This window comes from Mixophyes fleayi, chromosome 3 (genome assembly GCF_038048845.1).
Source record: "Mixophyes fleayi isolate aMixFle1 chromosome 3, aMixFle1.hap1, whole genome shotgun sequence".
Lineage (NCBI taxonomy): Eukaryota > Metazoa > Chordata > Amphibia > Anura > Limnodynastidae > Mixophyes > Mixophyes fleayi.
The window spans coordinates 163,893,650-163,909,575 of NC_134404.1; the positions used below are offsets into that span (position 1 = coordinate 163,893,650).

Consider the following 15,926-nt stretch of genomic DNA (forward strand, 5'->3'; position numbering starts at 1 on the left):
AGAACCATGGTAGAATTTATTATTGCCTGGCATACTTTTCTAGGAAATGCTGGAAACTACTGAAAGCTTGTACCCCACTACAGTAGCATTGCTTAGCCCAGTGGATCTCAAAACTTTCTCAGTTCGAGGCACCTTTAGGGTCTCCATACTTTTTTTTCAAGGCACTCATAGGCCAAAATAATTTACAAGTAGTCCCCCGTCATGCTTACCACAGGCCACTACGCCCTTGTGAGATCGTCGCGGTGCACAGTTTGGGGACCACTGGCTTAGCCCTTGACTGACCTGACAAGAAAGTAGTTGCCCCAAGTAGTGATTTGGGCACCAAAACAACACTGGGAAATCTGCCTTTGCCCATTCTCCTGTACTGGAGGGCCACAATCTTTGCTTAGAAGTTCATAATAGTACAAACTGATTCCTCTACCTATGGGCTGGGAGTTATGCTCAACTAGGTAAAAGAACAAGGGGACCATCGATGATAATAGATAATTATGTTAAGGTCTCGGTTAGATTTGACTGCACTGTTTTATGTACACTTTTTTGAGGTTATTGGTATACCACTGTGGATATTGTATTGAATGTGGATATTGTTCAGCACTGCATGATAGAGCCATTTACTTGTTAGTTTTTGTATATTTCACTGTCAATTTGTTTGGGTTGATGGTCCTCAGTCTACAAATAGGCAGCAATCATCTGGGAGCGCATAGTTATTGGCCTATTCAATAGCATTCTATAATATAGCTAAGCAGGAAACTAATTCTATGTATGGGGCAGACACCACAGTAATCACTGACAACAATCCTCTCAGCAGGCTGAACAGCTAAAGCTGAAGACAGTAGGAAATTACCAAGATGGAGTTTGTTCCTTCAACAATACTTTTACACAATAAAAGTACAAGAATGGTAGTGACCATCGAGATGGGTTACAAATTTCAAAGCTGGAGCCGAGCATAAATAAATTGAAAGTGTTTTGCCAGGGAATGAAAAAAAACCTGTTCTGCAATACAGTTCCCGTGCTCCCTTTTTACAAAGGGACATGCAATAATTGTAGCCTAATCAGGAATGATAGGAAATGAATATATTATTGTGATCATGATCCCTCCCAAAGATATGAGTCATTATAGATAGCATGGTTTCCAACATATCACTCTAAGTAAACAAGGGGTTATTGTATGTTGATGTATGCTTCAGAGACCCGCCCTTTGATTTGACTGTGCATTCAGAGATGCCGGTGTCACAGACTTCCGTGTCAACTATGATTTATCATCCAGCAAACAGATTCTATAAGTTTGGGTGATTTCTTTGGCTAAAAAGGACAATATTTGCGGTCCCTTCGAGTGCAGATACAATCCCTATAAGGAGAAATACATCAAAACAATACTTTCCATAATACATGTTTTGGGAGACCTCTGTACAAATTAGTAACCAGTGGAACCAGGCACATTAAATGCATCATCGATACCAGCCTCATAGTGTGTGTCTAGAAATAATGTCTTGCAAAGCAATCCATAAAACATAATCATGCTTCAGAAAATAATACCCTGTTTAATGGACCAAAATGTCATATATCTGCTATGTTTTAGAAGAAAGATATCATATATACAGCACTCATGAATAGAAGCGTTTGGAACAAAGGGCAATAAAACAGATTAGCATACCAGCACACCTTTTACTGTGATTTCACAAGGCAGGATAGAATGAACACGGTATAGGCTTTAAAAAATAAATAGTTTTACAATTGGTGGTTTTGTATTGATTAACACTTTCATGCCTACATGTCACAATAATACCCAGGTCGGTCTTTGCTGCGACATTAACTTGTCGTATTTGCTCCCTGTCCTTTTTTTTCTTTCAGATTCTGACCCTGTGAGGATTGTTAGAAGCTTCCTTAGCCTATATGTAGAGATAAATATAAAGTTGTGATTACTGTAATGGGTATGTGTAGCAACTTTTATTATTGCAATAGTTTGGCAAGTTTAATAGAAATGTATTGTAATTGTTTGTATACATTTTTTTACATAGCTACTCAGCACGGTTACAGTTTAAGAATACAGCACAAGGAATAAAATACAATACAAGTACATATAGATAAATACAAGTGCCTTCACAGCTACAGAACAAGAAGGCATCCCTTTCCCAAGAAGGTTAGTTTAATTTGGTTTATGGGAGACAAACAGTAGTTAACAAATTAGTGCATATATCAAACAGAACCACCTAGCTCAAACACTTTCTAGGAATTCTAGACTTATGTGACTGGTGTGGGTCATGTTAGCAAAAGGTTCCAGTTAAAAATGATCTGTAGACTAAGCATATGGTAAAATATATTTATTATACAATACCTGTACATAACTGTAAAGGTTATCACTGTGTCACCTATAGATATATGCAGAGTGCATCTGTTTTTAACTGCATTTTAATGGTGTTTCAAGCATATAGATCAGTTTAGGACCTGCTTACAATGAGATACCCTTGACACTGGGATGCAGGCTTAAATGTTTTGATCAAAATATGAAGCAATAAATCATGTTTTCAACTTCCTAGATACACACAGGTATGGGGGTGTTAAGGACAATCGCAGACAAGTGTCTTTATGATGTGTGTGTGTGTGTGTGTGTGTGTGTGTATATAAAATTTATATTGCCAAACAGCGGATACCATAATATAGGATTAATCGAGCACAGTCTTATTTCTTTTATATATACATATACATATATATATATATATATATATATATATATATATGCCTATCTAACCGTGCCTTTTGCAGTCAACATGATTAGATAAGGTTGAGTTTATTGTAATATATATGGCCACAGTATCTTTTAACACACTTCTCTTCTACACTAGTGATTGTAATATCCCATACACCTTTAAAAAAAAATTGGATAAACGTGTAGAAAAACCCCCCCACAATGTAACTCTACCAACCTAGTGTAAATTTCCTTTAGCACTTTTAGGTTTACATCCCTGTCAATCTAGAAAATGTTTTAAAGTAATGATTTTGTATATTTTTGCAATACTTAATTGTGAATTTTAATATTAAAAAATAAACATTTAAAATAAAAAACACAACAATTCAGCATGAATACCTAAAGTAACAATTACAAATATTTGTCAATAACTTTGTATTGGCCAGATAAGAAAATATTAATATTATTTAGGCTTAGTATCATTTGGAAGCCCACCAACACTGAAACATCATCATCAGTTATTTATATTGCTACACTAATTCCGCAGCGCTGTACAGAGAACTCATTCATATCAGTCCCTGACCCATTGGGGCTTAGAGTCTAAATTCCCTAACATACACACACACAGACAGACAAAGAGAGAGACTTTTGACACACTGTCAATTTTGATAGCAGCCAATTAACCTACTAGTATGTTTTTGGAGTGTGGGAGGAAACCAGAGCACCCGAAGGAAACCCACGCAAACATAGGGAGAACATACAAACTCCACACAGGTAAGGCCATTGTCGGGAATTACTCGTAACCCCAGTGCTGTGAGGCAGAAGTGCTAACCACTAAGCCACTGTGCTGCCCATGCCAGAGGATGACCAATGGAAGGAATCCAAAATCACTTCAAAACACTAGCATGGTAATTTTAAATAGCTGTATTTCTAGCAGGTCCACTTAATTTTTGTGGGGCAGAACATACATGTTTGCTGCATGATTACAGAATATGTCGTCTAACAGCACGTGAAAAAAATATGAGCAATGTGATGTATTTCTTGTTTAAAGTGCATTAACATCAACACACAGGAATTAGCTTACACAGCAGCTCACATTACAAACAAGTAATTAAATTCTTCATTACAAAGAGTTATATCCCAGAACGCGGATGTGGTACTTTGGTAATGTTTTCCTTTATTTTATGAAACAAAATATACAGACAAATGTGTAATTACAGACGGAACATATCAATGGCAAAATGTTATTAAAGAGACACTCAAGTGACAGCTACCATGCATTTATATTACTGAAAAATAAAAGACTCTATGTTTTCCTAGTGATTGCTTCAATTATTGTTTCTTGGCGCTCACTGTTACGCTTCGGATGCTGACCACTCCTTGGTGTATTTTCTTATGGTCATGGCTTTCAACATTAACACTGTGTGTATTGCCTCACCTATTTAACGAGATACTACAATCATTATGCAACGGGTTGATAGGATCACCTGTTAAAATTATGTACATATAGATGGAGCAGGGTTGTTCAAGACAAGTGGAGCATTCCAGCACTTATTTTACTTATATAAAAAAGGGGACAATTGTGCTGGTTGTCTAAAAGACGTAAGATCACAGCTCTAGTCTTGCAGATGCTATGTTAAGTTTTATACAGATCTATCATTGATTTAGGCAGGGTTCCTCAGTCTTCAGAGAACCCCCAACAGAACATGTTTTCTAGGTGACAGGTGAAATAATTAGTAGCACCAGTGGATCCTTTAAAATGTGTCAGTCAATAATGAATAAACTTGTGCTCCAACATGGATATGTGGAAAACATATAATCTTAGGGATTTCTGAAGCCTGGATTTGAGGATCCCTGATTTAAGGGATGATCTGACCGACATAGGGGGTTATGCATGTTGCTGACATACATTACTTTATGATTATATTAATAAAATATTTTCCACTGGCGATCATAAAGACGCAACAGCACTGAACATAGTGGAAGCAAAGTCTAAGTAAGACCTGGTAAGACATAGAAATAGAATTAGATAATGGCTTCCTGGTGGAATTGCTGGACTTTTTTTTTTTTTGCCTTTTTTTTTTACTGACTGTCTCCACAAACAACCCAAAAAATATTGTGTGTGTGCCCGAGATCACAGCCCTTCATCTGTGTTTCACATTATGTGACAACTGGTATTTTCCATTTAGGTCATTATATATTCATCGATGTTTAATGGGAGAATGACAGTATCCAAATTTGAATGAGCATAGTGTTAATGTTTAGTTCCTCGTATCTTCAAGTAGGCTACCTGCAGAGAAGGAAAAAATAGAGAAACAAAACAAACATCAATATTTACTCACTTAAACAGCAATATTTACTGAAGACATTGACAAATGAATGTTCCAATTCATACAAGCTCAGTTCATTAGTATGCTATAAATTAGGGATGTGCACCGGCGACTTTTGAGGTCTCGTGTTTTGGATTCGGATTTTCTCGATGTTTTGGGTTCGGATTTGTTTCGCAAAACACCTGCCAAAAGGTTTGGGTTCGGATTTAAGGTTTTGGATTCGGATTTTTTTTGAAAAAAGCATAAAAAGTTAAAAAATCAAGTTTTTGGGCTTATTTTCACTCCTACACTATTATTGACCTCAATAACAAGCATTTCCACTAATTTACCGTGTATTCTGAACACCTCACAATATAGTTATTAGTCCAAAATGTTGCAACGAGGTATCTTTCTGGACTGCGTAGTGGAGTGGTCCCCACAATATAATAAGAAAACCATCAACTGGTCTTAATCGCACAAATAATGTACCTGGACTGCGTAGAGGAGTGGTCACCACAATATAAATTAAAAACCCTGAACTTGTATGATTCGCACCAATAATGTACCTGGACTGCGTAGAGGAGTGGGTCACCACAATATAAATTAAAAACCCTGAACTTGTATGATTCGCACCAATAATGTACCTGGACTGCGTAGAGGAGTGGGTCACCACAATATATATAATAAGAAAACCATCAACTGGTATGAATCGCACCGAATAATGTACCTGGACTGCGTAGAGGAGTGGGTCACCACAATATAAATTAAAAACCCTGAACTTGTATGATTCGCACCAATAATGTACCTGGACTGCGTAGAGGAGTGGGTCACCACAATATTATTAAAAAACCCTACACGGGTCTGAATTCCACCCAAAAAGTTTATGGACTGCGTAGTGTAGTGTTCCCCACAATATTATTTAAAAATTTTGCAGCAACAGTCAACGTTGTTTAATATCTGATACACCTCTATCTGGACTGCATAGTGGAGTGGCCCCAGTACCCAATTTGGTACCGGGGCCACAATACCTCCTCCAACCATGGTACAGACCATTCATCATTGAGACCCCATCAAGTATGTTAAAGACAGACAAGGTCGAAGTGTTATTGGTTGACTTTGTAAACCAAAAAACTGTCCCTGTTGCACATAGTCGTGCAATGAAGACTGACTTTTTCATTTAAAGGCACCATCTTTCAAGTGTAGTGTTTGTAAGTCATATTATACTTTTGGTAAAATTTGTTTATGGTAACTACTAATAGAATTAAAGTATTAAATAGAAGCGGCAGTTCCTCTTTATGGCAATTAGTAATAGAATTAAAGTATTAAATAGAATTAAAGTATTAAATAGAGTGGTATAGAGTGGTAGTGTGGTATAGAGTGGTCCCCACAATATAATAATAAAACCCTCAATTGGTCTGAATTCCACCAAACAAGTATCTGGACTGCGTAGTGGGGTGGCCCCGGTACCCAATTTGATACCGGGGCCACAATACCTCCTCCAAGTTCCAAGTGTAGTGTTTATAACATCTTAACACTACACTAATTCTAGCACGTCAAAACCTCTTGTTTTAAATAATGACAGGGCATTTAACTTTTGATTTAATTTATTGAATTTGTTGGCATTTTCTTTTACTCTTTGAACATGGCAAACGACTGTTGAGTGGTCACATAATGCCCAAAAAATAGTTGCAAGATGGAATTGTCCTTGGGCCCTCCCACCCACCCTTATGTTGTTGAAATAGGACATGCACATTATAACAAACCAATCATTTCAGCGACAGGGCCTACCAAACAACTGTGGCTGAAATGATTGGTTTGTTTGGGCCCCCACACCAATAAAACAATTCATCTCTCCCTGTACAAACTAAACAGGCTCTACTGAGGAAAGATGTCGTCTTCATCCTCAACCTCTGATTCCTCTCCCCCTACAGTGTGTACTTCCTCCTCCTCACACATTATCAATTCGTCCTCGCTGGACTCCACAACCACAGGTCCCTCTTTACTGTCTGGAGGGCAGTGCTGTACTTCATTGAGGAATTTATTATTCATTTTTATAAACATCATTTTTTCAACGTTGTGAGGAAGCAACCTCCTTCGCCGCTCACTGACCAGGTTCCCCGCTGCACTAAAAACTCTTTCCGAGTACACACTGGAGGGGGGACAACTCAGTTAAAACATAGAGCCAGTTTGTACAGGGGCTTCGAAACTGCCTTTTGGAGTTCTACCACGTCACTACCTCTAGTTAATTTCGATTGCAAGGCTTGTAAATATAAATACTTTGAAGATAAAAAAAGCAGGCTGCACAGACTGTGGAGCTAGAAAGTGAAATTAAATGGACCACATTACTTTGGTGGCTATCTATGCCCCCCCCCTCCCCACACTTGTAGTTGAATATAAATAAAGCAGCCTGCATAGACTGTAGAACTAGAAATTCAAATATACAAAGAAATGGACAAAGGCAGTTTGGTATCTGTCTGCATCAGATCCCCTCTCCACTAGGAGTAAAACAGAAAACTTTTCAGCCGTTATATAATCTAGAATATAAATAGAAATTGAGAAAGGCAATTTGGTATCTGTCTGCATCATAATCATCAACATCCTCCTCAGTGCCAGCTACATCAATATCCTCCTCCAGATGTACAACATTCACACCTTCATTAGCCAAATCTGTAACTGGACTGTGGGTGATCCTTCCAGCATATGCAGAGAGCGTGCTGCAAATGCTGGATGGAGTCACCTCTTCCCGTACAGTGATGGGAAGGTCAGGGTTCACAACCAACAACACCCTTGGACTCGCCTTGGGGATTTGTGATGTCATCTGTTTAGAATGCAGAGTTCTTTGCTGTTTTGTTGTTGTTGCTGACAGCATAACTCTCTTAAATTTTTTGTAGGGGGGGAGGAGGAGGGCTTAGATCCTTGGGTGAAGCTGGACCACTAGTCATGAACACGGGCCAGGGCCTAAGCCGTTCCTTGCCACTACGTGTCGTAAATGGCATATTGCCAACTTTACGTTTCTCCTCAGATGATTTTAAGTTTCTCTTTTTGCTATTTTTGGAGAACTTGGGCTTTTTGGATTTTACATGCCCTGTACTAGGAGATTGGGCATCGGGCTTGCCAGACGATGTTGATGGCATTTCATCGTCTATGTCATGACTAGTGGCAGCAGCTTCAGCATTAGGAGGAAGTGGGTCTTGATCTTTCCCTACTTTATCCTCCAAATTTTGGTTTTCCATTATATGTAGCACAAGAGAGCGTACCCCTAAGCCACACACACTCGGCAAAGCCGAGATTTCATAAATCCGAGTGCGCTCATCTCTACTATAAATATAACTTATTGACTATTATTGTCCAATTTTTACTTGAAATATTCTCAGAAGTTTGGTAAAACTACTAAAGTCCACAAATTTTTGAGCACAATATTATCCTTTACTTCTATAGTACCAAATTATTCCATTGTACTTATGCTGTTTAGCATGAAGGGGTATTGCAGATGGCAGATATCAATGCCCACATATGCCCTTTAGTGTATTAAATGTGCTACAATGCAGCCCTCTCCTGGGTCAATGAGACAGTCCACTTTAATTTTTTTAGTCAAGTGAATTAGGGCATGAACATTTTTTATTTTTTAATTGGTTCAAAATCATATCACCCTTTCATTCAGATGCATTCTACTCCCACATTCTACTTGCTTTAAATAACAAAAGCAGCTGCCGTGGCACCATAACAACCTAAAGTTATTAACATTGGAACATGAAGACTTTCCACAATTCCGTTAGGTCTACCGTGATGCACCAAGTGCATGTGTTGCTGTTCATCAGCATAATGTCAAAACAACCAGATATCAATATATGCGGGCGATCTCATATTAAACAGCTTTAGCTCTATTCATATCTGACTCCTATACTTTATTTGTGATTTTCAGTCAATACCCTCTGTATTACCACCAAAGATATTAGTTAGATGCTATACTACTTTTTAGGAGTTTGCTCCTTTAGTTAATATACTTATGGGATATATATGTTACCATTCTCCATAGATAACCAATATCTGTAACAAAGTACTAACACCAACAGATTAGGTGGTTAATAAATCTTCATTGGAGATATTATGTTGATCACAGCCTAGGGACTTTAATAGATGGATACTAAAAAGTAACGCATTGATGTGGATATAAAACAATATATTGATCAATAAACAAAAACAGCGCGGCTTGGCGGTCTTAGCTGCCGTTTTATGGAGTAATTTGTTATTGATTCTATTTCTTTCACCAGTATTTTTTATATTTTGCTACTAGTATTACTCAGGTCAACTTTGGGTACACTGTTTATAATAATTTTAATAGAATCAATGAAGATAATGTTTTAATACAAGTTTAACTAACGTTAATCACTGAGTGCCCCATCCAAACATGTTTTTCCCTTTTTTTTGTCTTCCTTATTGTCATATTAATTATACATCTACTGGGTGCACCACCGATATTAGGTACTGTTACATTGGGGACAGCCATAAATAAGATCAGGAAAGTGAAAACTTAGTGCGGTGGTAATTATCTTCACTCCCTTTTACCTCTATGTCTGTATGCATTACCTGGTGGTAGTCAGCATATTGATGCTGACTACCCCGTCATCTTCCCAACGCACTATCAATGACGACTATTGTTAAATGCAACTTGAACAATCGCAATGAAGGAAGAAACTGGCAGCACTTAATGACATCATTGAGAAACGTGACGGTATTATCGCTGCTGCTAAGGGTGTAATGTAAGTATGCAGCGATATACAATGTAGTTTACAAAGGCTTCTGCATTGTACATCACCGTATACTTACATTACCCCCTTAACAGCAGCGGTAATACCTTCGTGTTTCTTAGTGACGTCATTAAGTGCCGTCGGCTTCTTCCAACATCACTATTGGTTGAAGTCCCATTTGACAATAGTAGTCATTGATAGTGCGTCCGGAAGGAGTAGTTTGTCGTGAAGATGTCGGGGTAATTGTTGTCGGGGTAGTCAGAATCGATATGCTATACCCAACCCGTATTACCCAGTATTGTTTTATTACTGTTTGTAAAGCGCTATGGAATTTGCTGGCGTTATATAAATGATGATGATGAAACATAGTAGGGCATTGTAGAAATGTCTAATGTCAGCAAATGTTTATTTATGAAATAAAAACCAAGACGCAATCTAGTCTAGCTTATAATCCATCTATTTCCATTTAATCTTGTTATTTATAACATTTACCTTTTGAACATGCATTACAGATACAAAAAAAGCATGCTACGTGTTAAAGATAAAATTATTAAAACAATAAAAACACCAACCACATTTATAAACCTAAACATGCATAAGGAGAAATGTTTTCTACAGTTGAACCAAAACAGCATATAAAGTTTATAACAAAATGACATACCCAACATGATATAAAGTAAGAAATAATATTTGAGGAATTACCTACACAGGGAACCCATTTATCTGAATTTATTTTTATTAATTTGTGTCTATTCCATAACTCACCAACTATGTTGTCTGCCCCTGACATGATTCATGCTCTGGTTACTGGTCAATTGTAAGGACACCTACAGCTGTATAAGTGCTGTAAATTATTATAATTTACCATTACTGCAATTGGAGCTAACTGAAGAGTTAACACAGTAACAGCACCTATCCAGTCACGTGTCTATAATATTTTTACAGCTACTAGACATACTTTCCTTCAGTATAGCATAGAGTATAGAGTACAGCAGTGGAAAGGTCATGTAAGCCTAAATATCGGTACAGAACATATCACCCTGCTCATTATGGCTCTTAGACATAATGCATTCAATCCATGTTCCTGTGAAAACACACAAAGCACATTTTTTCTATTTATGTATCTAAAAACATATTTCAAAGCAGATATAAATATTTCCAATCTCTGTGTACCACACTTGTTACTGAACCAGCAATCATGAGGTGCAGGATAATAACAAACCCCACGGCTGATGTGATGGCAAGAAATTGATGTATTACAGAGATTGTGCCCATGTAGCATTGTCAGTGTGGGCGCACTCTCGGCACATAGTGGATGATACACAAAAACAAAGGACAATTACAATTGTCGACAGGATTCGCTGTACATTTATCTTACGGTAATATCTGCTGCATAATCTCTGCTTTCAAAGACATACAAATATAGCCATGCAATCAAGCTTTGATCTCGGATAGATTATGCATTAGAGACAAAATAATATACGATTGCTGCCTGATTTATTGGTTTTTCCAAAGCACAATGAGCCCATCAATAATTCAAAATCTCAAAAGTCATAAACAAGAAAATAAACAATCCTGTCAAACATATAGACCAAACGTCATCTTAGTTATTAGCAATGCCAAAGAACCCATGTGAAATCGCTTGAATGTACACTTGCGTGAGTATGGACATAATTCATCTATATATCTAGCAGAAATAAGGCAGACACTATATACCCTGGAATAGAAGTGCTTGAGCGGTTTTAATCATTTGTGCCTGGAAGAAATAAGTCCTGTTTATTCACTCCCGTAGCCTGAAGGACTAAGTTTTTAAATTAAATCTTGAAGAACATTGGAAAAAAAATCCCCAAGCAAGCAAAATAAAAAATATCCCCACACAACTGAAATTGTCCTGAAAGACCTTAAAACAATAAGGGGATAAACCAATCTAATCTGAAGTGACCTTTATTTGCTGAAAGCATAATGAAAATGTCTGATAGGATCATTTATGATTAATGTGAAAATATATTGCATTTAAAATGTGACAAGTATTTTAGCAGTCAAATAGTCTAAGTGCTTTTCTATGCAGTGTAAAGATTGCAACTCAACTTTACACTAAAAAATATGATCTACTACAGCAGTTCATAATGACGTGCAGAACAATATGGAGGATTGTCTTCATAAGGGGAAAGAGGAAAGACCTGGTTGACCCCAAGGCCTACAAAATCCTTACCCAGGTACTTCAGCTGAGCTACCCAATGAAAGCCAAACAATATGGTGGACACAGAAGACCGAACTGCCTAAATCAACTTCTGCAGGAGTGGAGTAAGTTACAAAGTAACCCAATAAAAAGAAGTCTAATCATGTTAGTTATAAGAAGCATGAGTTAGGAAATAATGAGAACTATCTAAAGCAGCAAGGAATTTTAGAGGAAGGAAATATACTCTAAATATGTAGGGATGACTCATCTACAAGACTCGTATCAAACATTGGGTGGTAATAGTGTATTAGTAAACAGGAAAAAAGAAATTACACAACTTGCATCTATTATATTAATTGCAGAACAGAAGAATGTTGACGTTTTCGTTTAAAAAGTGAAGATATGTTGGCATAAATGATGTGTGTGTGTGTATAGGCTTATGTGAAAAGCTGGGTTTTAGGAGAACCTTCAACCTGGTGCTGTGTGCAAATGGACGTTACAGATGACATTTTATGCAGGAAATTGAATAAACATAAAGCACATCACTTGAATTGAACAGCTTGAGGCTTATAAATATGAAGCTGCAAAGAGGAGTTAAAACCAAGCATTTCAGTAACAGTCAGCATGATATATTGTGTACAGTTTATAGCTTATGTTGCACCTCTCTGGTCTATAGTGTGCAGTTTTACATATGCTGTACATCAGATCAACAACTATAGGCTGTTCAGAATTAACATCTTCTACATTTAAAAGATCATTGCTCTCTATTTATATATAGAATATATATATAAAACAAATGTTGATGCAAAATGCACACTAACAAGGGAAAATAGAAACTATGAGCCAATCACATATTGTACCCAAAGGTTAGGATAAGATTGGGGTGATGAGGACATAATTTCAGGTTACAGAGAAATATCTGATCACACTGGAAAATGTCAACAATGATGAATTGAGTTAGCTGTCAGACTCCTTTGTCAGTCTAAATAATGGTATGACTGATGATGTCCTAAAATGGATACTGTATGTATGAAATTAAATAAATTACTTTATCTGGCTTTAGCCTTTATTAAGAACAGTGCCCATCATTCAACACAAACAGAACATATTATCACATTCTATTTTTAATACTTTATATTGTGTTTTAAATGATACATATTAGACCAAGGATGGAACTTCTAATACTCATTAATTTACAGCAAACTGCTCTAAATTATTGTCCAGTACAACCAGTGAGCACTACAATTTGTTTTAAAATCATATTGCAAATAACAAAAAGTAATGCTGAAAAAAACAAACACATAATACAACGCAGAATGGGCATTATAGGTTAAAGGGGAACTATTGTGAAAAAAGAAATAATAGTAGATTTATCATAGAAAACTAATACATTTTAGCACTTGGTCATTACTTTATATTACAAACCAAAATTTGCTATAAATTGCTATTATTACTTAGCTGTCTTTAGAGTTCTGATAGGCAGCTCAGAATTTGACCTTCGTCTGTAGGACTTGCATCATTTTGAAATGAAAAACTGGGACTCTAATGTGACTTGAAGATTGCATGGGCCATAACCTCCAGTCCTTATCTCCTTTTAAAGTATCAAATAAGGTAAAACAGTTATCAGACCATATTGCCCTTGTTCTGTTAACTTGGGTGCATCAGGAGTCTGAATTATGCCTTAAAAAGTATTGCAATTTTAAGATTTTGTTCTGGAATAAATGGGATTGTCTTGGGAAAGCCATGACAGAGGAAAGCCCCACACTAGTTATAAAGGACTAAAGGATTCTGAGTTATACCCCAATTCCTTTCAGAACTGAAGGTCATATGCGGCTGTCTAAGAAGGATGGTTGTGCTTCTTAAAAACCCAAGCTTTACTTGTATGGATACTTTGAAAAACTCTCAGTTAAAATGAATGATACTTTCAAATAATATGATCCAAGTTGTCAGCATCCAGGATTACAAAATATGCCTGTTAGAACGACTTCCCTATGCATTGCTCCGACAGCCGGTCACATTGGAGAGTTGTTCTAACAGCCAGCATTTTTAGCTACTGGATAGTGACAACTCCTTTGCAGTATATTATTTAGAAGGATTGTTAATTTAAATAGAGACTGTTTCAATATATCCCAATAGGTTAAATGAGAGCGACTGCAAAGCCTCCATAGTCTGCAGCATTCAAACTCCAATTCTGAAAGGAAGAGGCATAAACTGTTCTGAAACCTTCATTTCAATTGTTGGCAACTGGAATGTCAGGCTGTGTAAGGAACTCTGTCTCTCAGGGATGTCAGCAAGGATCTCCGTTACGTACTGGTTCTTGAAAGACAGGTACTTTTCTGAGACTTTACATCTAATGATTTAAGGATTAATGTGTATTGAATTGGATCAAGCTGAAAGTCCCTATATTATGCCTGGAACTTTTCTCGATACAGAATTTAGAACTTGTCCAATTTACATTATATACTATTTGAATTATTGAAGCGTTTTTTTATTGTTTACTCTGTAGAATTTTATAGTGGGACCAGATTTTTTTTTTTTTATAATACTTGTTTCTATTGAACATAAATTTTCCCAAATTAGAGTATGTATTATATTGTTTTCTAAGTGTCATGAAGGATAAAACATATAATGTCACTACATTGCTCACGGGTCACATGCTGTTAAAAATATGTGACAGAACAGACACTATACATAGTGTTAAGTAAGATGGGGGTCATGAAAGGATTTCAGTGCCAACCCTGCAAGTAAGGTTCTAAAATTATAAGATTACCTTTAAGTGCCAAATTGAAATAAAGATTATAAAAAGAAGTGTTAGCAGCAAACTAATGGGACTATAAATGGGACAAAGAGCCTCATTCATAAAATAAGCTACACATTTTATGAATAAGTCCCTGAGTAAAAGTAGTAGCATGCTAAATATGCTTTCATGGAAGAGTTGCTATATTCCAACAACCCAGACACATTAGAACACAGCTGTATATAGTTCAACTAGCTCTCTAGAGATCTACTGTGACAAGAACCCAGTTATATAATGACAAACCGCTTTACAGAACAGCTTATTAGCAGCGGATTGAAGGTGAAGAGTATGAATTCCTCCCTGTTTTGGGTCTCGCTCACACACAGTCACCTAGGATGGAAAATAAATGCTACAGACATAAAATTCAAGCAACGCCTGAAGACAATAAATGTGCAGTGGCATCTGGACATCTAAAGTCTTGTGTGCATGGCTGTTTATTTTATATATATTTTTTTTTCTTTCACATTCAAAAATTAGAATGGATGGTAGACAGCTATGAAAACATTACAAAAATGGAAGTTGTTTAATCAATTTATAGGTTCACGGAAGGTGCTTGAAAGGGTGGGGATATCCAGAATGGAATAGCAGCTCTTTTACTGGCTCACAGCAGTGAATTTGTTGAAGTATTTGTTCCTTTCAGGATAACCCCACCCTTTCAAACACCAACTATGAACCTATAAATTGATTGAGCACCTTCCACTTCTGTATTGCTGTTTGAGAGGCATGTTCGGGTATCAATAGCTGCTAAGGTGTGCTGGTCCACTGGTGTCATTTAGGGCTTCTTTGGGTACCTCTTGGTAAGTTAGCTCTTAATTTTAAAAACACAATATAGGGACACCCATTGTTTATTGTAGAACCACCTTATTGGCAGAAGTGACTTGACGGGGCGGGTGGTTTATCATACATTTGTAGAATAGCAGCTCTTTTACTGGCTCACAGCAGTGTGCTGGGGATTTATCTCTATAGTTATGAAACCATCCATATGAACATGGACCACTGCAATTGATTTTTGTTTAAAAGCATTGAGGCACCTTTAAGACATGCTTACAAGCACAGTATACTCTAGATGGAGGAATTCCATAGCCCTATGTTTAAATCCTGTATTGCTTTTAAATGTAACTATCAGGACACATTATTATATATTTGAGCATGAAATTTTTCTTAGGGTAATGTCATCTGATGGGAAAAACACAATTTGTATAATTAT

At 36.8% G+C, this 15,926-nt stretch overlaps 1 protein-coding gene across 1 annotated transcript in view; it reads right to left on the bottom strand.

Moving 5' to 3' along the window:
• Positions 1 to 2,705: 2,705 nt before the first annotated feature.
• The window catches only part of UBE3D (ubiquitin protein ligase E3D), a 138,472-nt gene continuing 125,251 nt past the window's right edge, over positions 2,706 to 15,926 (bottom strand). The window contains exons 10-11 of the mRNA XM_075202694.1: positions 4,158 to 4,976; positions 2,706 to 4,124 (exon numbers count right to left, since the gene is read on the bottom strand). Of these exons, the coding sequence (XP_075058795.1) occupies positions 4,941 to 4,976 (36 nt within the window). The 3' untranslated portion in view covers positions 2,706 to 4,124; positions 4,158 to 4,940. The remainder of the gene's footprint in view (positions 4,125 to 4,157; positions 4,977 to 15,926) is intronic.